The following is a 23,690-nucleotide window of genomic DNA, read 5'->3' as shown; positions in this document are numbered from 1 at the left end:
TGTCTCTCCTTTTTAAGATGCTGTCTAGGTTTGTCATTGCTTTCCTCCCAAGAAGCAGGTAACTTTTAATTTCATGGCTGCTCTCACCATCTGCAGTGATCATGGAGCCCAGGAAAGTAAAATCTGTCACTGCCTCCATATCTTCCCCTTCTATTTGCCAGGAGGTGATGGGACCAGTGGCCATTATCTTAGGTTTTTTTATGTTGAGCTTCAGACCATTTTTGGCACTCTCCTCTTTCACCCTCATTACAAGGTTCTTTAATTCCTCCTCACTTTCTGCCATCAGAGTGGTATCATCTGCATATCTGAGGTTGTTGATACGTATTTCTTCCAGTGACCTTATTTTCTGGATTGGGATTCATCCAGTCCAGCCTTTTGCATGATGTATTCTGCATATAAGTTAAATAAGTGGGGGGACAGTATGCAGCCTTGTCATACTCCTTTCCCAATTTTGAACCAATCAGTTGTTCCATATCCAGTTCTAACTGTTGCTTCCTGTCCCACATATAGATTTCTCAGGAACTAGATAAGGTGATCAGGCACTCCCATTTCTTTAAGAACGTGCCATAGTTTGTTGTGGTCCACACAGTCAAAGGCTTTTGCGTAGTCAATGAAGCAGAAGTAGATATTTTTCTGGAACTCTCTGGCTTTCTCCATAATCCAGCGCATGTTAGCAATTTGGTCTCTAGTTCCTCTGCCCCTTCAAAATCCAGCTTGGACTTCTGGGAGTTCTTGGTCCACATACTGCTGAAGCCTGCTTTGGAGGATTTTGAGCATAACCTTGCTAGTGTGTGAAATGAGTGCAATTGTACGGTAGTTGGAGCATTCTTTGGCACTGCCCTTCTTTGGGATTGGGATGTAGACTGATCTTTTCCAGCCCTCTGGCCACTGCTGAGTTTTCCAAACTTGCTGGCATATTGAGCGTAGCACCTTAACAGCATCATCTTTTAAGATTTTAAAAAGTTCCACAGGTATGCCATCACCTCCACTGGCCTTGTTACCCATGCCCACTTGACTTCACTCTCCAGGATGACCGTCTCAAGGTCAACAACCACACTATCTGGGTTGTCCGGGACATCTAAATCTTTCTGGTATAATTCCTCTGTGTATTCTTGCCACCTCTTCTTGATGTCTTCTGCATTTGTTAAGTCCCTATGATTTTTGTCCTTTATCATGTCCATCTTTGAACAAAACATTCCTTTGATATATCCAATTTTCTTGAACAAATCTCTGGTTTTTCCCTTCTTATTATTTTCCTCTATTTCTTTGCACTGCTCATTTAAGAAGGCCCTATTGTTTCTACTTGCTATTCTTTGGAAGTCTGCATTCAAGTTTCTGTAACTTTCCCTATCTCCCTTGCATTTTGTTTCCCTTCTCTTCTCTGCTATTTGTAAGGCCTCGTTGGACAGCCACTTTGCTTTCTTGCATTTCCTTTTCTTTGGGATGGTTTTTGTTGCTACCTCCTGTACATTGTTACGGGCCACCCTCCATAGTTCTTCAGGCACTCTGTCCACCAAATCGGGTTCCTTAAATCTGTTCTTCACTTCCACTGTGTATTCATAAGGGATTTGTTTTTTCCAGTTGTTTTTCCTACTTTCTTCAGTTTAAGCTTGAATTTTGCAATAAAAAGCTGATGATCAGAGCCACAATCAGCTCCAGGTCTTGTTTTTGCTGAATGTATAGAGCTTCTCCATCTTTGGCCACAGAGAACATAATCAATCCAATTTTGATATTGCCCATCTGTTGATGTCCATGTGTAGAATTGCCTCTTGTGTTGTTGGAAAAGAGTGTTTGTGATGACCAGCTTGTTCTCTTGACAAAACTCTATTAGCCTTTGCCCTGCTTCATTTTGAACTCCAAGGCCAAACTTATCTGTTCTTCCTTTTATCTCTTGACTCCCTACTTTAGCATTCCAGTCCTCTATAATGAGAAGAACATCTTTCTTTGGTGTCAGTTCTAGAAGGTGTTGTACATCTTCATAGAATTGATCGATTTCATCCTCTTCAGCATCAGTGGTTGGTTCATATACTTGTATTACTGTGATGTTGAAAGGTGTGCCCTGGATTTGTATTGAAATCATTCTATCATTTTTGAGATTGTATCCCAGTACAGTTTCTCCCACTCTTTTGTTGACTTCAGTGTTTCTTCAGTGTACATTCACACAAATCTATCATCCTGGCAGCACTCTGTTTAAAATATGATTTCACTTTGATGTGTTTTCCCTTACAGAGCTAGTGCATGCAAACAACTTGAACAATCATTTTCTGTAATTATTACAAATGGGATTGGCATTATAAAATCCAAAGGAACAGCTATTTTTAGCAGAATCTTGTGCTTCTCAAAAGGAAACTCCCTTGAGTTCAAGGGCTCAGCGTATGTCATTATCATAGCACTATACTAGCATAGTAGTGTTTGATGCAATTAACTAACTTATTTATTATAGAAGATTTAATGAGTCACTGTATCAAATGCATGGGGAATAATAAATCTAAGAAACCGAGTAATTTAGAATTTTCCAGTGATAACAAAAGTCAGGAAATGATATTGAAAATAGGGAAGTATATGAAGCACACACATGAAAAGAGGCTGCTGACGAAGCATTAATACAACAGCAAATGTAGAACACCCTTTTGTTTTTCTACCAAGTAAAATCAGTTCCTTGATTTGTCTAACCTTTTCAACACTGCTTATTCATGCAAGGTAGCTTGGCTGGTGTCAATTTAAGCTCATTTTACCTTTATTGTACTGCATCCATTTTTGTGCGAAAGATTAAGCCAAGGCAACATCATTCTCCCATTTAACATACCTAGAATTGGCTGATTCTAAGTGAATGGGTACAAAAAGTAAAGCAGGGAATTCAAGGTGTGTTTTCATGACCTAAATCCATGATCCCATTTGCAAACAGCCCAAAATATGACGACAAGATGGCCACACAATGCTAATTTAACAAATGGATTATTTATAGATGGTGGGTACTTGAACTTAAACTACTGTCCTAGCACTTCATTTGACTATCAGTAAACCACTGCAGGAACAGCTGGCAATTCTTCCAGATTGGAAGGTTTTCTGAAGAGCTTGCCCTTTTCAAGATTTCTTCATAAGACTCCATTTTTAAAATCTACATTTCTTTACGGTAGAGCTGTTTGCCAATTCCAAGACAGTCTGCAACAGAAACACACAGATGAGGTATCTATTTCGGTTCCAACTCAATACGGAAGCTGCAGAGGGTTTCCGGCTTGGAGGTGAAGGCCAGTAAAAGCCAGGAGTACAGATTTATTTTTAAGATACCATCTCCCACTTTTTACAGAACACTGGTTATGATTTATGAAGTCATACCATGGTTCTTCTGGAGGAGGACTCATCCATTCAAAAGCTTCTCTAGTGATAAGCTTAACCTCCTGAGGCTGGCAAGAAGCTGATTGCCTTTGCAGATGTGGATCCTCAAGGGTGTAAGAGACTGCACACCAAAATGAACAAGAGGAGGCTGGCCCTTTCCATTCTGCATGAATAACATTGAATGAAACTCAGCTCAAGGCTACCAGGTAAAGTGCTTGGCTGCAGCAAAGGATTCCACTGGAATTCCTTCCAGGTGACTTCTTTGGAGCTAGGGATCTGTTCAAGAAGCATTACCCAAAAAGCCTGGTTACTGAAATGCCTACAGATGAGTAGGTCCAGGCAGTTCAGCAATACATATAAACCTTGGAGATCAGCTAGACTCTGTTACATAACTTTGCTTTGCCTTTTGCTTCTACTTCTAGATTGAAATACTAGCTGGCTTGTCTATGTCTGTACTGTATACAACTTTGCCCTCAAACATGAACCATTAAGATCTTAATACTGAGACCAAACTATTCAGAATACAGCAGAACACATTAGAAGAAGCGGAATACTAAGACTTGGGACTTGGGCATTTAAAATACCATATTATCGCTTATGAGTCTGCCAAGATTTTAAAATCTGTCTGGTTTTATCACTCAGCTCCACCACTTCTGAGGCACATTTAGTAGGTATGTGGGACATGGCTGTCTTGGTAGCCACTCACATGTTTTGGAAGTCCTTGCCAAGAGATGCTGGCCTCTCCCGTATGATGTTTCCTTCTAGCAGGAAAAATACTTTAAAAAAATGCAGATAGGCCTTCAGCATTTACCTGAGCTTGTTGTTGTTGTTTAATCGTGTCCTGAGCTCATAGGGGGCTCTTAATTTTTATTAATGTTGTTTTCAATTGTTTTCAGAATTGTTTTAGGTTTTATTTCTTTTCTTTTTTTAATAGGAAGTCAATTGTTATAAGGTGTCTCTAGTGACTTCTTGGGACAGGAAGGTGGGATATAAAATTAATGAATAAGTTATTTTACTAAACCCTATGTACAGTATGCTTTCCCTCAAGGTATCTCTATCTCTAAATGCCTAAGGCCAGAGTCTTAGAATTCAGGTAATGGCAATGTCATGAGCATCTGCCCCACAGATTCCCTTTCATATGCCTAGACTTGCATAGGTTGCAAACCTAGCTGTAACATGTGGAGGCCGAGACCCTGCCAGAGGAGAAAATAAATGGAAACACATGGAAAGAACCAACAGGATTTCAGCTTAAACGACCAGATTGCTTAGCCCTTTCTGGCACGCTTCACAGAAACAAACTGTGCTAACTCTAATGCTAAAGTTTGCTGATCTAGCAGTCTAATTATGAGAAACATCCTGTCAACTGAAAGGGAGGGAAAGCCAAGCTCAAGAGAGAAAGATAAGCAAATTACCAGTTAAGGTAAATTATGAACAATGATTAAAATAAAACTTTATACAAAGATACACTTAGTAACAGTACCCAGTGTAGCGTATTGGATGAAGCGATGGATTAGAATTCAGAAGAGGTGGGTTCAAATTCCCACTCATCCATTGCAACTCACAGGGACGGGGCGGGGTTGGCATTGGTTAAGTCACTCCTTAAATATTTCACTAACCTTGAAAGCTCTATTAGGGTTACTATAAACTGTCAACTTTATAGCCTATAATACATACAGTCTTAGTAAGTAACAAATTTTTAAACAAGACTGACATCATAACTATCTTACAGAAAGTGGATGCGGTACATTGGGTAGTGAAAGCTGTGAGATGTAAGGAAGAGGAAATTATAGTTGCATACCACAATATGGATAGTGGGATTTTCTCTAGAGGATTGATTGATTGATTGATTGATTGATTGATTATTGTTGTTGTTGTTATAAAACATTTTCAGCTAAGATTAACCCTTGACTCCTAACAATTTGCTTGTCCTTTTCCACCCAGATAATTTACACTGCAACTATGTTTTAAGTTGATCAGATTTCATTAATGCAATCATTTCCTCCTAAAAATAACTGAGTTAATATTTCTGCAAACAAAAATTAATTTTATACAAGCTCAACAGATAAGCTAGGGATTTAAAGCAGTGTGCTTTAATTACTTAGTTATTTTTTTAAAAATGGAAGAGTGTCCAAAGTAATTTCCTGTGCTTTTTGATCATCTTGTGTAGTCCTCCTTCTTCAAGGGAATATCTTCATTCTCTTCCCATCCTCTTCCTTTTCAAAGGGGCTTATGCTAAATTAGTGTATTCAGATATCACTACGATAACAGATTTGCCAGGGTCCAACCAATACAGAAATGCTCAGCAGCAGCAATAGAGGGAGGAACATTCCATGGTGAGAGTGGATTACATGTGCTGGAGCTCTCAGAGTGTCGTTCTAGTACTTCAGGTGTAACAACCAACATGCATGAAACATTTCTTCAGAATGCAGAACAGCCTTTTCTTCCCCATCTTCAAACAGGAGATGTCATGTTAAGAACTGTTTATGATTCTAAACAGAATGTTCAAAATGGATTTTGAAAAATGAAAGGGCAGAATCCCAGACCTTGGAAAACATTACACAAAATCATAGAACACTCAAGTTGAAAAGTACCCTAAGAGTTATTCACTAAAGCAAAGTGTGCTGCTTACATACCGCCCCATAGTGCTTCAAGCACTCTCTGGGCGGTTTACAAGTTAATTATGCAGGCTACACATTGCCTCCCCCCGGTGAGTTGGGTACTCGTTTTACTGACCTCAGAAGGAGAGAACACTTGAGCCAGCTACCTGGGATTGAACCCCAAGTCGTGAGCACAGTTTTGGCTGCAGTACAGCAGTTTAACCACTGCGCCATGAGTCCTGCTATAGCGTCCCTAATAGATTACCATTCAACTTCTGTTCAAAAACCACCAAGAAAAGACTTCACTTTCTACGGCAGCCTTTTCCCACTGTCTAGTCATCAGAAAATTCTTTCTAATGTTTAGTCAGAATCTCCTTTCTTGTAATTTTGATTTCAGCTTGCTGGTTTGGGTCTTATGATCTGGAGCACCATAAAAAAAAAAAGTTTGTTCCATCTTCCTCTTAGGAGCTCTTCACATATCCGAATACAGCCACTATATCACCTTCCAGTCTCGTTGAGTTAAATGATTCAACTCCCACAATGTTCATTATGGGACTTGATTTCCATGACTTTTTACCACCTTGGTTCCCCTCTTCTGAACATAATCAATAATGCATTACATTTTGGGTTAATGTTAGTAAAACTGTGTTCGTTTAAACAGAACATAACATGTGCTAATGGTGTTGCTCCTTCATTTCATTTTCTCTTCTCTTCTTATCTTTTCAGTATAACAACTTGCTATACTAAAACAAATATCAAAATAATCCTAAACTCAACCTGTCTACCCAGTTCTTCTTTGCTCTTGCTAACCTCATCTGAGGTCAGCATTCATATTAAACGATATGCAATTTTAAAGTTTGAATCCATTTAATAATTTTTTTAAAAGCAATGGTCTCTGCTCTAAAAGTGATGCCATTACTGTAGTTTAAAACCTTATAATTCGACAAGTCCATACTTTTAGTGAAACATGAAATGTTACAGGAATCCAGGATTATGTCAAATCTATTTGTCATATTTGGCGATGTTATTAGCAGTGGCAAATTGCCACTGATTAAAGGATTCCTTTGGTAATTTTGATGCACATGCAACTTCGTTGCATTGTGTAGGGGTCATGTACACCCTTAAATAATTTTTGATCAGCTGTGATTTCCCACTGATGATGGTGTCCTCACTACTACATGTCTGGAGCCACTGAACAAGATTTCAGCCATTATCTCTAAACAGAATTAGAATCCCCAACAAACCTCATGCATTTACACAAGAGTATGTTCAAATAAATGGCTCCCAACACTACCAGTAATGAGACACTGTGCTGCTAGTCCAACTGTTCATCCTTAACAAAATTTCATTTGCAGAAAGAAGACAGAAGCAATAGAAAAACATTGACTCTATTTGTAAAAATTGGTGAATAAGGGGGGACAATAGTACAATAAAAGCCTTGCCTCAAAGTAACCAGATTCTTTAGCGGTGCGTCTCAATAATGTTGTTGATGGGCTGGGAGGTAAGTCACAAGATCTATTATGCTCCCTCGGGGAGCTTGGCTACTTAGCCACACCTGTTTTTTGGAATGAACAACACAATCTTTAACTAGCTTTCCAATTTTTAAAGAGAACCATTTACCTCTAAAAGTTCATCTCCAGTGCGCATTCTTCCATCTTTTCCTGCAGGACCATCTGGATTGATACCAACAACAAAAATGCTCATGCGAGACCTATCCTTGTTGCCAGCCAGGCTGAGTCCAAGTCCATTCTTATCCTTCTCAAGCTCAATAATGTGCAATTCTCCAGGCAGATCTGCATATCTTTGTCGGATTTTCTCTAAAATAATAAATAAATAAAGAGAAGCAAAACAGGGAGCTATTTAGAATCAAATGCTACAGTTTCTTACATTTCCTTTTCTTGTTTGGGAATTTAATTCAAAGCAATGCTCAAAAGGTACCCATACGGGGGGCGGGGGAGAGTTCTGCATATTTCAACCAATCATCATTTTAAAGCTAATTCATTTTGCTGATTCCTACTGATTCGTTTGAAATATGGTATTGGAGGAGAGTTCTGAGGATACCCTGGACTGCCAGAAAGACAAACAAGTGAGCCCTAGATCAAATCAAGTCTGAACTATCCCTGGAGGCAAAAAGGTTGAAACTGAGGCTGTCCTACTATGGGGACATCATGAAAAGGCAGGGTTCTCTGGAAAAGACAATAATGCTGGGAAGGGTGGAAGGCAGCAGGAAAAGAGGGAGACCAAACATGAGATGGACTAACTTCCTAAAGGAAGGCTTGGGTTTGCAAGAGTAAAGCACAGCAGTTGAGGACAGGACGTTTTGGATATCACTCACTGAAAGAGTCGCTACATGTTTGTTGGTGGCAACTTGACGGCACATAAAAGAACAGCCAATTCAATAGGTCACATATACTAATAGGAAGCTAATTCTGTGCATACCACTCTTGCCTAAGGAGGTAAAGAATATTCACAGTTTTTTCACATCCTCAATAGAAAAGTGTCTCAACAAAACAAGATGTGCCAGTGTAATCGGGATCTGTTTCTGATTTGGGCAACTCCTCATTTGGCGCGGAAAATAAAACTGGAGACATTTTAACTGTACTCTTATCTTTGTCTTTATTGGTTCCATAATTTTCAACGTTACTCATAATTGGATTGAAACAGGTTAATTCTGGCAACAGGCCAGAACTTGGGGATGTAAATTCCCTTGCAAAGTCTAACGAGTTCACTGGGGGGCTCGGCCAAATCATTCCTGGTCCGTAGGTCTCTGGAGAGGGGTGCTCCACACTGCGCAGATGGTGCCGCAGCATGGATGCCAGGCCCTGTCACCTTCTCTCGGGGGTGTGTGTGCTGAATCTCTTGTCAGGACAAATTACTTGTTTCCCTCGGCCTTGCCCTTTCGGGAACACAATAACTGTCCACTCTTGAGTCTCAAATGTTGTCTCGCCTTCCGTCTTAAGTGGGGGGGGGTCTGGCAGCAACCCACCCACCTTTGAATTGGGGAAATATCTGAGTAATTCTTGGCATTTCTTTTATTCTAATTCCACGCGCCTCTCCTTCTCTCTCTTTCTCATCCAGTTCTCTAATTCTGCCCCGAACCAATGCTCTTCCTGCTCATTTATACTTTCCTCCCACACTGTCAGTTCTTGCTCCTCCCCTTATCCTTTTGTGCCTTCTTCACCTTTTTCTCTTCTGACACCATTTCACTTTTCCCCACCATGATCGCTGGTTCTTTCCCACTCTCTTTTACAATATTGGTCTCATTCTCTTCAATTACAGCCTCAATTACCACGGATGGCACACTCTCAGTCACTCCTCCTTCACAGCCAGAAATATGATGTGGACATATCCAGTGATGACCTCTTTTTTAGGTGTATTAATGCAAATTAATCTCAGAAAAATCCACTATAAGTGTGTTTAAGCATATCCTTTTAAAACTCATTAGCTACTCTTTTGGACACATGCTCATTTTACATTAACATATGTGCTTAATCCATGATTAGATTACATTTTGCATATCCTTTTTAATTTTCTTTTTCCCTCCCTCTTTCTTCTTTCTTTCCCTTTGCCATCAATAAATGAACTTTATTATTTTTAAAAAGGAATTCATTTAAACTATATTTTGATACTATGAATTATTTTAGCACTCCCTTTCATCTCTATTGTTTCTTAAGGATAAACCACTGAAAAAATGATAACAGCAATCAGAATTTTCACTTCTACACAACAGTGAAATTTTTCATAATCAGCAGCATTTTTTAAAAAAAAATGCATGAAAAATGTATATATTTTTGCAAAAAACTTGTATTTTGCAGAAAACGTTGGACTCATGCAGTAGCTTATCCTCCAGGTGGTTGTGCTTTTTTATATTTTGCACAAGGGCAAATTTAAGCAGAAACTCTGTCGCTACAATTGAGATTGTGAACTGGGGCTGGTCAGAGGTATCACATTAACCCCCCTTTACAGCAGCTCCGTTGGCTGCTGATCTGTTCCCAGGAACAATTCAAAGTGCTATTTCTAACATATAAAGCCTCAAACAGTTTAGCTCCAAGCTATCTCAAGGACTGTGTCTCCCATTAGAAGCGTGCTCGAGTGTTAAGATCATCAGCAGAGACCTTTCTCTTGGTCCTATCATCTTCGCAGGTGCATTTGGTGGAGACACAAACAAAGTCAAAGGAGAACTGTGGATGCTCAGTAATCACAGAACACTGAGCTGGGGAGGAAGAAATATAGAATGGTACATCCTAAAGAAAAGGATGCTATGGTGGCCTACAGGCATTGTTGAGTGTGTATGGGATGGCATACTTACTTTTCTTTTTAGCACTCTGAACAGCCTTCAATCCATTACATGAAAGTAGCATCCATGAACAGTACATGGTGAAAGTAATTAATCCCATCAAAGAAATAAAATGAAGCCATAAATAAAATGGGGCCATAAACACACACTGTTGTTAGAACTACCATTCTGTGGGTAGACTATGCTGGCAGTACAATGTTATCTATGAATAGTGAATGTTGCCATAGCAACAGCAGACTGAGGAGGAACCTGACAGAGGAGACACTATCAAAATAGAGAAAAGAACAGATGATGCTGTCACAACACAAGTCACTGAAAGTTGAAAAACTAAAACTTCATTTACAATTTGAAACTTAACACACGATTAGTCTGCGTCTTTCATGCCCAGAGAAAGCAAAATGTAACCTTATATAAAAAAAGAATTTGCCTATTTTTAAAAATTCAAGGCATCAACTATAGTAGTAGCTCCCGTATCCATGGTTTCAGTTATCCACAGTTGCCATTGCTGCAGACCAAGCTGCAGTGAGCACATACACTTTACCTCCTTCTCTCACCTTTCCCCCACCTCTCACTGTCACCCATTCTGTTTAATGGGTTCTCTCATACCTGTGGTTCAGGTGATTGTGCATTAGAAACCAACAGTGCCTGTAGGGCAGTTGTCATCAAATGAGTTTTGGGAGGCAGCAACATATGGAAAAGGGCTTTTAGCCTTGGCAACCTGTACTTTGCTATGAAATGTTGTCAGCACCAAGACAGCTACAAAGCTCGCTATCCTTTTATTTCATACACTATTTGTTTTAATTAGATAAATGTGCAGCAAGCTTGGGTTTTATGTCAGTGCTTCTAATTTCAAAGAAATGTGGGGCCATATCCAGCTCTATAGTCCTTGCCCTGAATCTTGTGAAAAATTTGGTGAAGCATAATGCCCTGTTTGTGCAGTAAAGCAGGATTTCATGATTGAACAAGCATTGTCCTTATGCAAGTGGCAATCCTTTTACAGTATTACTATATTTGTACAAAAAGATCTGGATTACTGTTTCGGAAGTGAAATGCTATGGCCATCGTGAAAGCAGTTTGACTGAACAACATATTGGTCATAGATTTTACTATGTCTACCACTGTGGTTCTGCTTAAGCAAATTTCCTCTTTGCTTCCATAAATAGAATTATTTGGTTTGAAGGAACACCTCTGACAAAGGACAGGAGATAATAACGTTTGGTGATGTGTTTCACCAGGAGCAAAGATGGTCTAAAAAAGAAGGGATGATTACGGAGATGTCTCATCTTTTTTTCCCCCCACATCAGATGAGGGGAGAAGAGAGAGAAGGAGTGGAGCTTGTCTTTGTGTGTCTGTGCAGCATGAAGTCAGTCTGTGAAAATATCACAGTCTGTGAAAATACCCCAACTTATTTTGGGAATCTGGAGTCCAGTTTAAGTAATATAGAATACCTGTGCAGGCCATTGTTATTTAGTCGTTAAGTCATGTCCGACTCTCCGTGACCCCATGGAATAGAGCACACCAGGCCCTCCTGTCTTCCACTGCCTCCCGGAGTTTGATCAAATTCATGTTGATAGCTTCAATGGCACTGTCCAAACATCTTATCTTCTGTCGCCCCCTTCTCCTCCTGCCCTCACATTTTTCCAACACCAGGGTCTTTTCCAGGGAGTCTTCTGTCCTCATCAGATGGCCTCAGTTTCAGGATCTGTCCTTCCAGTGAGCACTCAGGCTTGATTTCCTTCAAAATGGATAGGTTTGTTCTCTTTGCAGTCTAGGGGACTCTCAAGAGTCTCCTCTGGCACCACAATTCAACAGCATCAGTTCTTTGGCGATCAGCCTTCTTTATCGTCCAGCTTTCACTTCCATACATCGCTGCTGGAAAAACCATAGCTTTGACTATGCGGACCTTTGTCAGCAAGGTGATGTCTCTGTTTTTTAAGATACTGTCTAGGTTTGTCATCGCTTTCCTCCCAGGAAGCAGGTGTCCTTTAATTCTGTGGCTGCTGTCACCATCTGCAGCGATCACGGAATCCCAGAAAAGTAAAATCTGTCATTGCCTCCATATCTTCCCCTTCTATTTCCCAGGAGGTGATGGGACCAGTGGCCATTATCTTAGTTTTTTTGATGTTGAGCTTCAGACCATTTTTGGCACTCTCCTCTTTCACCCTCATTAAGAGGTTATTTAATTTCTCCTCACTTTCTGCCATCAGAGTGGTATCATCTACATATTGGAGGTTGTTGATATTTCTTCCGGCAGTCTTAATTCCAGCTTGGGATTCATCCAGTCTGGCCTTTCGCATGATGTATTCGGCATATAAGTTAAATAAGCAGGAGCACAATATACAGCCTTGTCATACTCCTTTCCCACTTTTGAACCAATCAGTTGTTCTATATCCAGTTCTAACTGTTGCTTCCTGTCCTATGTATAGGTTTCTCAGGAGACAGATAAGGTGGTCAGGCACTCCTGTTTCTTTAAGGACTTGCCATAGTTTGCCGTGGTCCACACAGTCAAAGGCTTTTGCGTAGTCGATAAAGCAGAAGTAGATATTTTTCTGGAACTCTCTGGCTTTCTCCATAATCCAGTGCATGTTAGCAATTTGGTCTCTAGTTCCTCTGCCCCTTCGAAATCCAGTTTGTACTTCTGGGGGTTCTCTGTCCACATACTGCTAAAGCATACCTTGGAGGATTTTGAGCATAACCTTGTTAGCGTGTGAAATGAGTGCAATTGTACGGTAGCACTGCCCTTCTTTGGGATTGGGATGCAAACTGATCTTTTCCAATCCTCTGGCCACCGCTGAGTTTTCCAAACTTGCTGGCATATTCAGAGTAGCACCTTAACACCATCCTCTTTTAAGATTTTAAAAAGTTGAATTGAAATGCCATCACCGCCACTGGCCTTGTTGTTAGCCATGCTTTCTAAGGCCCACTTGTCTTCACTCTCCAGGATGTCTGGCTCAGGGTCAATAACCACACTATCTGGGTTGTCCAGGACATCCAGATCTTTCTGGTATAATTCCTCTGCGTATTCTGCCAGTTCTGTGTATTCTGTGTAGAGCGCCAATATGTGTGGAGGTGTTGGCACTCTAATTTGCAGTTACAAGAATAACAATGGTAATACAACAAACAAGTATGAAGCCACCAAAAATCTGTGGCTTGATACTCTTTCCACTGCACTAATGTAATGTAGGAAAGGCAGGGCAGAGGTTTCATATAAATAATTAGTTTAAAAAACACAGTACACAATCATCAGTAAATTGGATTGTACTAATCATGTGCAAATTATAAATATTTTTAATAGATAAAATTTTTATGGGGGGCATAACTGATGCAAAGTAGATCTATTAAAGTAAATGGGATATGACTAATAACTGTGACTATTAAGTGCAATTAATTTAAGTAAATCTACTCTAACCATTACTCAGTCTGCATGGAAACCATAATGTAAAAAGCTTCCCCTTCCCAGATGTTTATATTTCATGAAAATCTTTACCTTGAGAGTTTTATTTTAACACACTGGTCAGTATCCACTTGCTGACCTCAGCTCATACAGTGGGAAATGAGCAGTGTATGAGCAGAATGAGCAGACATGCAAACACTAAAAAAGGAGGAAACTTTAATACTATAATACCCTCTGTACCTTCTTTCTCTTAGTGTCCAGTGTCTAGTTTCCATTTGCCAAATTTTTGTGCATCACATTATCCTTGCATTTCTCTGGACAGAAGTTTTATTCATCTCTATCCGTCATCTTCAAAGTATTTTTATATTTCCCACCTGCTAAATCTTTACTTTTGTACTCATACAAGCACTTTTATGTACTGGTCTTATGTGCAATTCCAGAATGTTTCTGCTTTTAGACATCAAACCTAGCTGACTCCCATTTATGCCTCAATATTCTCTTATCTGATGAAGTTCTCTAAGGCTTTATCTACAGTCATAAAAGACTGCTCATTTTAGTAAAGGTCACCATTATCTGAATTTCTGATAGCTACTGTATTGCATTTAACATTTACTATAAAATCAGACAAACAACAGGAGAGAATACATACAGACACATAACCAGCTCAGTCTTTCCAAATGGAAAAAATTCATATACAATTATTCAATTCTTCAAAAAACAAACCAACCCTGTGGTTTATGAATGTTGAATGTTGACCTTCTGCATCCCTGATTTAAAATACCAGGAAATGCACAACATCATGCCCACACTGCCAGCAGCAAAAAGGATGCCAAGCTGTACATACTTTTACATAGCAAAGGGCAGCCTCAATGTTCACAAAACCCATGGCAGCAGTCAAAATGGTCTACAGAATGCCCTCTTGTGCTCCCTTTTTTCATCAGTTAACCACTTCTCACCCAAACACAAAACAATTGTCAGGGCTGTTTTTCAAAAGTGAGAATGAGCACAAGAGGGTATTCAGTGAGTAAATGCAAAACATCCAATGATGAGACATATACACCCTTTAACCCCTTGGGAGCTAAGGTTGCCACACCTGCTCCACAGAATGCAGACTAGAAAGCGATCTTCCAATTTCTGAACCCTTTCCTTGGGGTAGGCAAAGCAAAATGTGCTGCTGATATATTGTCCCATAGCACTCTTGGAGTAGTTTATAATATAATTATGCAGGCAACACATTGCCCTCCCCCCTGGAGATAATTAACTCCTGAGACTTGATGGCACATGACAATTTTGGAGGTCTTTTTCCTTATTACCAGACAATTGTATAGTGTCAAGACCTGTTAAATAATTGAAACTATGACACGATATAGACACCAAAGCTCCACTAACATTGAGTAATACTATCCCCAGCCACAAAGCAAAAATCCAGTAATTTCACACCTGACTGAGTTTCTGAGTATTCTTTATTTTTTTAAAAATATCTTTTGAAATATTTTTACAATCAGACGCAGAATCCCTTTGCCAGCACCAATGCCTGTTTGGCAGTTGTTAAAAAGTTGTCCTCGTAAGAGTCAGCTAATTAGGTCTTGACTGACAGGGTCAAAAGGTCAGATTGCCCCAGACCTGGAGATGATTTCCGCTTTGAAGATTTGTGTCAAGAGTGTTCTTGGAAATCCTGAGAAAATGTTTAATGAAAGCACTCAGGGCTGGGACAAACACAACTGCTCTGTAATTCTGCAATGCAGATACTTTGAATAAGGTTTACAAAATTGTATGCTAATTCTCTGGATACATGGCAAAGTGTCCCTTTCTGGAAGATTGCTATTTCACTATTTTCTTTAAACTTGATTTTTTTAACTCTTCAAAGAAAACCTCTTTTGACTGTTTCTGTGACCTTTTGTTGCCCTCCAAACATCTCCCTTTGTGGCCCATAAGCCTGAAACAATGTATCTACTTTGTAATGCTGTTACTGACATGCTGTTCCATGCATTCTCAGTCTTATAACAATGTGCCCTTTTGAAAGGCACTTTTGTGGATCAGTATTTCATACCCTGCAGTCTAGATTCTTTCTATTTTTTTAAAAAAAGTAGAAAGGATCAACCATTCTCCTTCAAGATCAGTAAGATTGACATTTTCAATATGTGTAAGCTAATTTAGGGTCACATTTCTGCATGGGAGGGAAGCCAGTTTTAATTTTTAAAAATTGTTACTCAAACACACTTTGTCCAAACTTCCCCAAATTTGAGACACAGCAAGATCATTTTGTCTGCTACATCTCTCACAAATTTTGTGCAGTTCCAAAGTCCAATTTCAAAGTTATAATTTTTTGTTTGGCTGCTTCCATTTTTAGAATTGACTTGTAGAATATTGATTTGCTCTGCTGCACAATAACATAACAGCAGTGCTGTGCAGCTATAATTCCTTTCTAGCTATTACAGGATTTCTGTTTGTATTGGGAGCTGAATGTAAATGGCACTGCGAAGAAATTTTTTAATAAAGTGCCACTGTTAATATCTGAGCACGGTCACATATAGCAAAGCGGTGGCAAGAGTTCTATAGACTTAATTTTCAGAATGCGCCATGTCCACACTGTAAATGTCCTAAGCAGCCTTACATTTTTGTCATTCACAGGATGCATCTTAAGAAACAAAAACTTCCATTCAACAAATTATCTATGTTTATGATTTACAAACAAATATCAGTAGCTACTCTTAATAGTCTAAAGGTTCCATGAAGTGTGTTTTAGACATTTTGTTGCACTTATTCTGACTTTGACAACATATCAAAAAACCAAACACTTGAGACGTCCTTCAAAATATTGTATTTGATAAAAGATCTCCTGTACTTGTATCCCTTTCCATTATCTTTTAATGAGATGCAGTAGAACTTTGGCTCCCTGTCAGGATTGTCTAGATTACATTATTATAGCAATATTATACCAATTTTTTTTGCCATGGCTCTACCCTACGACTTCTCCTGAGCTTTGTAATTTGGTGATACATTTATAACTCTCTCCTGTAGAGCTCTACTGTTTTAGAACTGTTGGAAGCACACTAGCCCTTTATATACTAAAGAATTCTAGGTACGTCACTCAATTACAAATACCAACATCCATAGGATGGAGTCATTGCAGTTGGCTTGTTAGATTGCCCAAGAGGGATATTCAATGGGAAGACCTACGAGTTTCTTAGTTGAAACTCAACTGTTGTGTGGACAAAGCTGCATAGGATCCAGTAGGCAGCAAAAACCAGCACACCTTTTGTGCCTCTGTCCATCTGCCGTTGAGGTCTACACAGTCACTGAAATACTGTATATATTTCTACGGCTCAAGTGACATGCGAAATGACTAGACATACCGAAGAATATTGACAGCCTGGATCAATAATGAATTCCAACATAATCTATGTTAAGCTGAATTTACATATACAGATGCTGATGTGCAGCTTCCATCCCTGCATTCAGTCCAGCTGAAGCTAAATGGCAGTTTTGCCTGACACTTGGATAGTTTACTGATTTTGCACATTGATAGGAATATCTATGGATCATTTTGTATATTTACTGCTTAAACATATGTATTTTGGAGAGCTTTCTAATTCCACCCATTTCATTCTCATTCATCTCCCCTAGCAGCTAGTATAATTTTTCAGAGTTCTGCTTAAGCAGCAAGAAGCCCATGAGTACCTGCTTTTGCAAACCATTGTATCCTCTGCTTTATTATGAGAAACTTTCGGAAAGCCAGCAGCAGGAAGTCTCTTGTTATTGCATTACAAGAAGAATACTGGATATTTTGTTTCATTTAGAGCTAAAGGACCCGATTAATATATTCTGCCAACAGGATGGCGTATGTGAAATTTCAGCTGACAAGATTCCCCAGGTGTATTTTGTCAGACACTGAAAAACCATATTTTGTCATATTTTCAGTCACATTCAGTTAACTCCTCCTACTGATGAAAAGACCTTTACTAGTAGAAGGAGGAGGGGGTAATTCTGCCTCTGAAGTGCTGGAGTACCAGTAAAATTGGTTTAATGGAGTAGGGGACTCTTCTGGAGTAGATCTAAGATGCATATGAGGAGAGGAGAAGCAAAAGTCCTGTAATTTGTGCAGAAGTATCCATAAATACTCCTACAAGATAGACATTAATAAAGTTATTTTCTTTCAGTCGTGTGTTAATATGTCATACAATTTATCTGTAAATCAATAAATTTCTGAAAAGGGAACTTTGTCTTATGAAATCACATTTGGCCTCAAAACGTATTATTAAAGATATCAATTCTGTCAATGCTTTAAAAGCTGAGGATCAAAAGAATGCCAGCTCTAATTTTTAAATGTTTATCATTGTTAACAAGATCTTGAGATTTTGAGAAGTTAACTTGTCATCTTTTACTGTCCTGGCTTCTTGATCTCTCTTCAGAGAAGTTATAGAGGGTTGCTAATCTTGGTGAGAAAATTAGACGAGGTGGAAGATTACCAAAAGCAGAACAAAACAATCTACTTATTTTTGGGTGATTATATAAAAATGAAAACAAGGCTTCTGTGCCTTTAACGGCTGCATGGAAGAAGGGATTTTAACGAGTGTAACTTGATTTATTGAAATTACCTCCTCTGCATAACTTGTCCATATAGCCACACTGTTCAGTTCATTAGGGCTTACTTTCAAGTACATGAGTAAGTATGGCTTAGTGACTGGAGTATTTAGATGAGGACTCAAGATATCTAGGGTCAAATCCCCACTTATCCTTGGAAACTTACTGGAATGGAACAGCAATGGCAAACCACTTCTTGGACATCTTACATACGTAAAATCTTGTTAGGGTCACTGTAAGCTGCATGATAACACTGAACGACAATACATCTACATATATAGGATATCTGCATGCAGCTTTGCATAGCCTTTTCATTTGAAAGGTTACTGACAATGAAAAATGTATTTCTTGAAGTCTTTTTCTACACAGATGGTCAAGCCATAATTTATGGCTGTTATTAGAGCAAACACACATGATGGTCTCATGCAGCAGAAACTGGAATTATGTGAAATACCCCTCATCATAGGTTATCCTTAAAATTTTGGTTTATCATGATTTGTATTTGAAAAGAATATAGAAATGTCTTAATCCACAGAGAAATGAATGAAATCTAGGCAGCCGCAATAAATCCAAGGTTGTGGGAGAGTGGAAGAGATGTATAGAATCCAATCCATTCAATCTGACAGCACAAATATAGCATTATTTTGTGATTATGTTTCAATATTTATCCACTTCAATATTTATCCACCTTGCATACACAATTACAGTCTTGCACATCACACAAGTCATATCCTTCTTGAAATTTACTTCTTCAGCATGAAGCTAATCACAGAACTGGAAAGTCAATGCATCTAATTTATTGATTATAGCTTACAAGCCCCTAAATGGAGCATACTAAAAAGCTGTAATTTAACAAATTGTTTGGGGTTTTTTTGTTTGTTTTTTTAATTTGTTGCAACTGAAACAATGACAAATGATGTTAATACTCTTTCCTTAAAGCGCTAAGAATCTTACATGGCAAAACATAGACCTTGGAGTCAAAAAACTTTTTGGCAACTATTGACCAATTTCAAAAGGACGACCTATGGCATTATGTCTTTCCAAAACAATTTCCTCCTCACTGCTAAAATGAGGATAGGTTCATGCCATTGGTACATGCAAGGAACATGGACCAGGTTAGAGTAAATGATATACTATAAACACTTTCTCTCCACCAAATGTTAATTTCTGCCCCAACTGCTTACAAGTTAGGAATAGCCAAACAAACAAAACAAAACAAACAGATCCTGTTCACCCTTTCTCCTAATATAGGATAGTCATAGATAGTTATGCTTAGTTCAGCAATCCTCTATAATTTTATGAAATGTTATGTGAGATGGAGAAGTCAAGGATTTTAATTTCACTGCCATCCACTTTATATACTCCCAGAATTAATTATAGTGTGCATATTGTCTCATTCGATGAGCCAGATTTCTGTTGCAAAGAGTCATTATACTTTTTTACTGAAAGAAGGTATATTCTTTGTTGTTTCCACCAGGTTCATGCAGTTCCCAAGCTGTTTTTGCAGCCCCCTGTCCCTATTTCATTAATTTAAAACCCAATTAAAAACATGGCTGTTTATTCAGGCCTTCCCTCCAGCCAACTCTTGATTTTTTCTTACTTTTCCTTTTTATTTTTACTGCTGTTCTTGTTTGATTATTATGTATTTGTCTATGTTTTATTATTTGATTTTATATTTGGAAGCCACCTAGAGTGGTCCAGTGGGCCAGATAGGCGGGGTATAAATTAAATAAACAAATAAATAAATAAATAAATAAATAAATGTTAATATCTGATCTGCTCAAATATCAATGGGACTTTGCTGCTTTTGCATAAGGATCAGTTGCCTGGCACTAGGAATCAATCAATCAGCTTATTTTTCATTTGTGCCACATATGCATGTATTAATTCAAAAGTGCCCATTTTTATATTAAACCATGGTCAAAATCCTGTTGCATCAGACACATCTGCAGAAGGGTGATGATGTCACTGGCAGGGGGAGAGTTTCAGTAATTAAGGAGTTCCTGCTTCTGTCCCACAGCTTGTTTGATTCACACGCAATCGGTTTCATTCCATGCAAGCTATCAGAGCCCCAAAATAGATAGAGGAAGTATCTAATTATACAAAATCTTCCTCCGCCAGAAACGTCTTCTTTTTTTAAAAAAAGCAGGGAATATATTTGTAAAAAAATAATATATGTATGTATATTAACATACATTCTTGCTAGGAACATACTACTTTAACTTTGCCAATTAGTAGCAATTATTTCAATAGACAAAGGTACAGATTTTTGGCCATTATCCTCTCAACACTTACACATAGGCAAAGCTGCAACAGTGGAAGGTAGAAGGGCAATCCAATGACGTGCCAGTTGTGAACAACTAGGCACAGAACCAGCACCTCATTAGAATGCTATGGCAGTATCTGTAGTTGGATGTCTGCACACATCAAAATTGAGCAAGACACTATAGTCACTATTTCTTAATTGCTCTGATAGTGTATGGAAGTATGACTAAAACTCCTGACACATGCATATGAATAAAATATAACCAAAACAGAGCACAGACAGCATGCTGGCCAAAGAGATTGGTGAAATGTTAGGAAGAACAACCTTCAGAACATGGCCAAAGAGCCCGAAAAACCCACAACAACTATCAGATCCTGGCTGTGAAAGTGTTCAAGAATACATAACAAAAACAAACCATCATAATAAAATACAAAACCAAACAAACCAAAACAGAAAAAGCTAAACAGAATGTTTACTACCTTTAAAATACCTAAGCAAATACAGACATCTTAATCTGCTCCTGAAAAGTTTAGTAGTATTCATGGGAACTGGTACTCCTGAGAAAAAGTGTTCCTGAGTCTCAGTAATATCATAGAAAGCTCTTCTTTGCAGTTCTAGGATTATTGAATTGCTGGATAGTTGAGTGGCTTTGGCATCTGGAGTTTGATTGCCCACTGTGCCTCCTTGACAGAGGTTGGACTTGATTATCCATAGGATCCATTCAAGTTCTGCAATTCTACGATGATTATTATATAATGTATCTGCTAGGGAAGTTCTTCGAGCAAGGACCCTGATGTGATAGTATCATACCTCTTTCCATTATAACAATAATCTGATGAATGATAGTGATGTTCACTAAGCAGAGTACTTTAAATTCATTTTTTGAATCAAGATGTTGAATAAAAACTAGAGCTAAAAGACAAAGAAACAGAAAGTGACCTCAGAGGAAGGAAGGAGGAGGACAGGAACATAAACACAGTAATCTAGAGGGGAAAGCACTTTTCTCCAGTGTTCATTCCACCCTCTGCCACTGGTTCAGGTGACTTGCCACACCAGTTAGTGCTCAATTCTAATAGTTCATTACTATCAATTCTGATACAACATACCGAATGAGACAAAGCATTGAAGAATCTCAGAATTCTCTATGATATGAATAAAAAATCATACATCCCTACTGAGTTGAAGGAGGAAAAAGAGAAAAAAATCAAATCAAATCCATACTTTTGAACCTCAATGAGCTTATAATAATAATCTTAGAACTAGAAGGGCCCCGATGGATCAATGAAGAACAGAACTCCCAACCTCCAGCTTCGCAGCCATTGAGTACCTGAACCATTGAGCTACTCAGCAGTTCCACTACTATTCAATGTGATAACTTGCTCTATGACAGCTGTATAAACAGGTCTTATGGCATAAACAAATGTCTAACCATAGACATTTGGACACAAAACATTCTGAATATTAATACTTTTATTGCCTCCTTGGGAGTTGTGGAAGTGCTATCATTCTCTGTTACATCAAATGGATGGGTTAAATCAAGCGGTGGTCCTACCTAGCATAGACCAGCTGAAACAAATGGAGTATGTCAGTTGCCACTAAATGACACTCCATTGAGTATCATGGGCGTACGCGAGGTAGACTAACACTATATTTAACTTAATGGCTGAAATCTTGTTGCTTGGGATAGTAAGTTGCACCAGAGTGGCCCCACTGTATCAGTGGAGATTTGGTAAGTCAGCTCTCCTCCATAAGTTCCATTTATTCAAAACGACCTTCTCTAATTGCAACTTACTTTAGCATAGTGAGTTGCAACTAGAGTAGGACAAATGAATCGATGAAATTTAAGGCATTGACTCCGCAAATGTCCACTGACTCAATGTGCTTACTCTAGTGCCCCAAGGCAAAGGATTTCAGCCAATATGTACAACCATATGAATTTTTCAATGATTGTTACTTTCAAGCCTTTATTATGGCTCAGCATTTCATCCTCCTAGACTTTGCGTTTTGATCCTGAATTAGAAAATTATACATATTTTCTTTACCTTTTATGTGAACAAAACCTAAGGGCTCCACTCAATATCCGGTTACTAGCTAGCCACATGAAGAGGATTTTAGAATTTTCAATCCCTTCTCTGAATCATCTTTAGTGCAAATAGATGAAAAACCTATATTCCAGGAACTTCAAAAAGATTCTGGAAACTGGCCTTGACCCATGCTTGATTACTGCATTACTTCAAAGGCCTTCGTTCCTTCAGGAAGTATGAATTTTAAACTTACAGGTTTGCATGGATATGTGCTGCTGAAACTCTCTGCTTACCAGGCAGAAGAGCAGAAGACTACTTCCTAAAATATATCAATATAATTCTTTGTAAACCACTCAGATGACGGTGGCTGTGTCACTAACTGTTATCACTAACTCTCTACAAGCATTCAGGTAATATTAACCTGAATACATGAGTAAAAGCAGCAGGCTACCCCAGAGTGATGGGATTCTCATTTTTTTTTTTAAACCAAAGTGCCAAGAAGTATGCTGAATTTGCCTCTGTTTGAAAAACGTCCTGATTTAATCCAAAACTTTCAAATGTTTGCTTAGAATATACCTGCTTCTAAAGCACTCTAAAAAGTAAATCAGAACTTATCCTTCATAAGAAGATATAATAGGAATGAATCAAGAATTGCAGAAGACTAGAGTATCTTTTGTGCTTGATATTGGCAGCTTCTTGACAGCTCTTCTTAAATTCTTTTTCTTGTTGGGTCACATAATAGCTATAGCATATCCATTTGTCTGCTCTAACAAAGATTTTAAAATGGGGCATGGAGTCTGCATACATCCAAGGTCAGTCCACAATATCTCTTTCTCCCGCTTTCCGATTACTTTTTGTGTGTGTTAACCATAAAATTTAAAAGGTGCCAGTTTCCTAGATCACACTTTGAAATTTGCTTGCTACCGCTAGAGAAACTCATGATTAACCACAGTTTGTCAGGTTTGGATGAGAACAACAAACCATGGTAAATGTAAAATAATAATAATAATAATAATAATAATAATAATAATAATATAATTTATTGTCATTGTAAGTATATACACAGTATATCATACAACGAAATTCACAGACACCCAGAGACCAGACACATGCACACACATAACATTCCCCAAACACTCCCCACCCACTAGAAATCCCCCACTAAAAATACAAACATCTACACCTCAGTCCA

General features: G+C 38.5%; 1 protein-coding gene across 5 annotated transcripts in view; it reads right to left on the bottom strand.

Moving 5' to 3' along the window:
- The window catches only part of PATJ (PATJ crumbs cell polarity complex component), a 219,626-nt gene that overhangs the window by 71,874 nt on the left and 124,062 nt on the right, over window positions 1-23,690 (bottom strand). For all 5 annotated transcript variants that reach the window (XM_072997719.2, XM_072997722.2, XM_072997721.2 and 2 more), the window contains exon 28: window positions 7,554-7,750. In XM_072997719.2, the coding sequence (XP_072853820.2) occupies window positions 7,554-7,750 (197 nt within the window). The remainder of the gene's footprint in view (window positions 1-7,553; window positions 7,751-23,690) is intronic.

This window comes from Pogona vitticeps, chromosome 4 (assembly GCF_051106095.1).
Source record: "Pogona vitticeps strain Pit_001003342236 chromosome 4, PviZW2.1, whole genome shotgun sequence".
NCBI classification, from domain to species: domain Eukaryota; kingdom Metazoa; phylum Chordata; class Lepidosauria; order Squamata; family Agamidae; genus Pogona; species Pogona vitticeps.
Note: the sequence above shows the minus strand (reverse complement) of the source record. Positions and strands in the feature narration are given on the sequence as shown.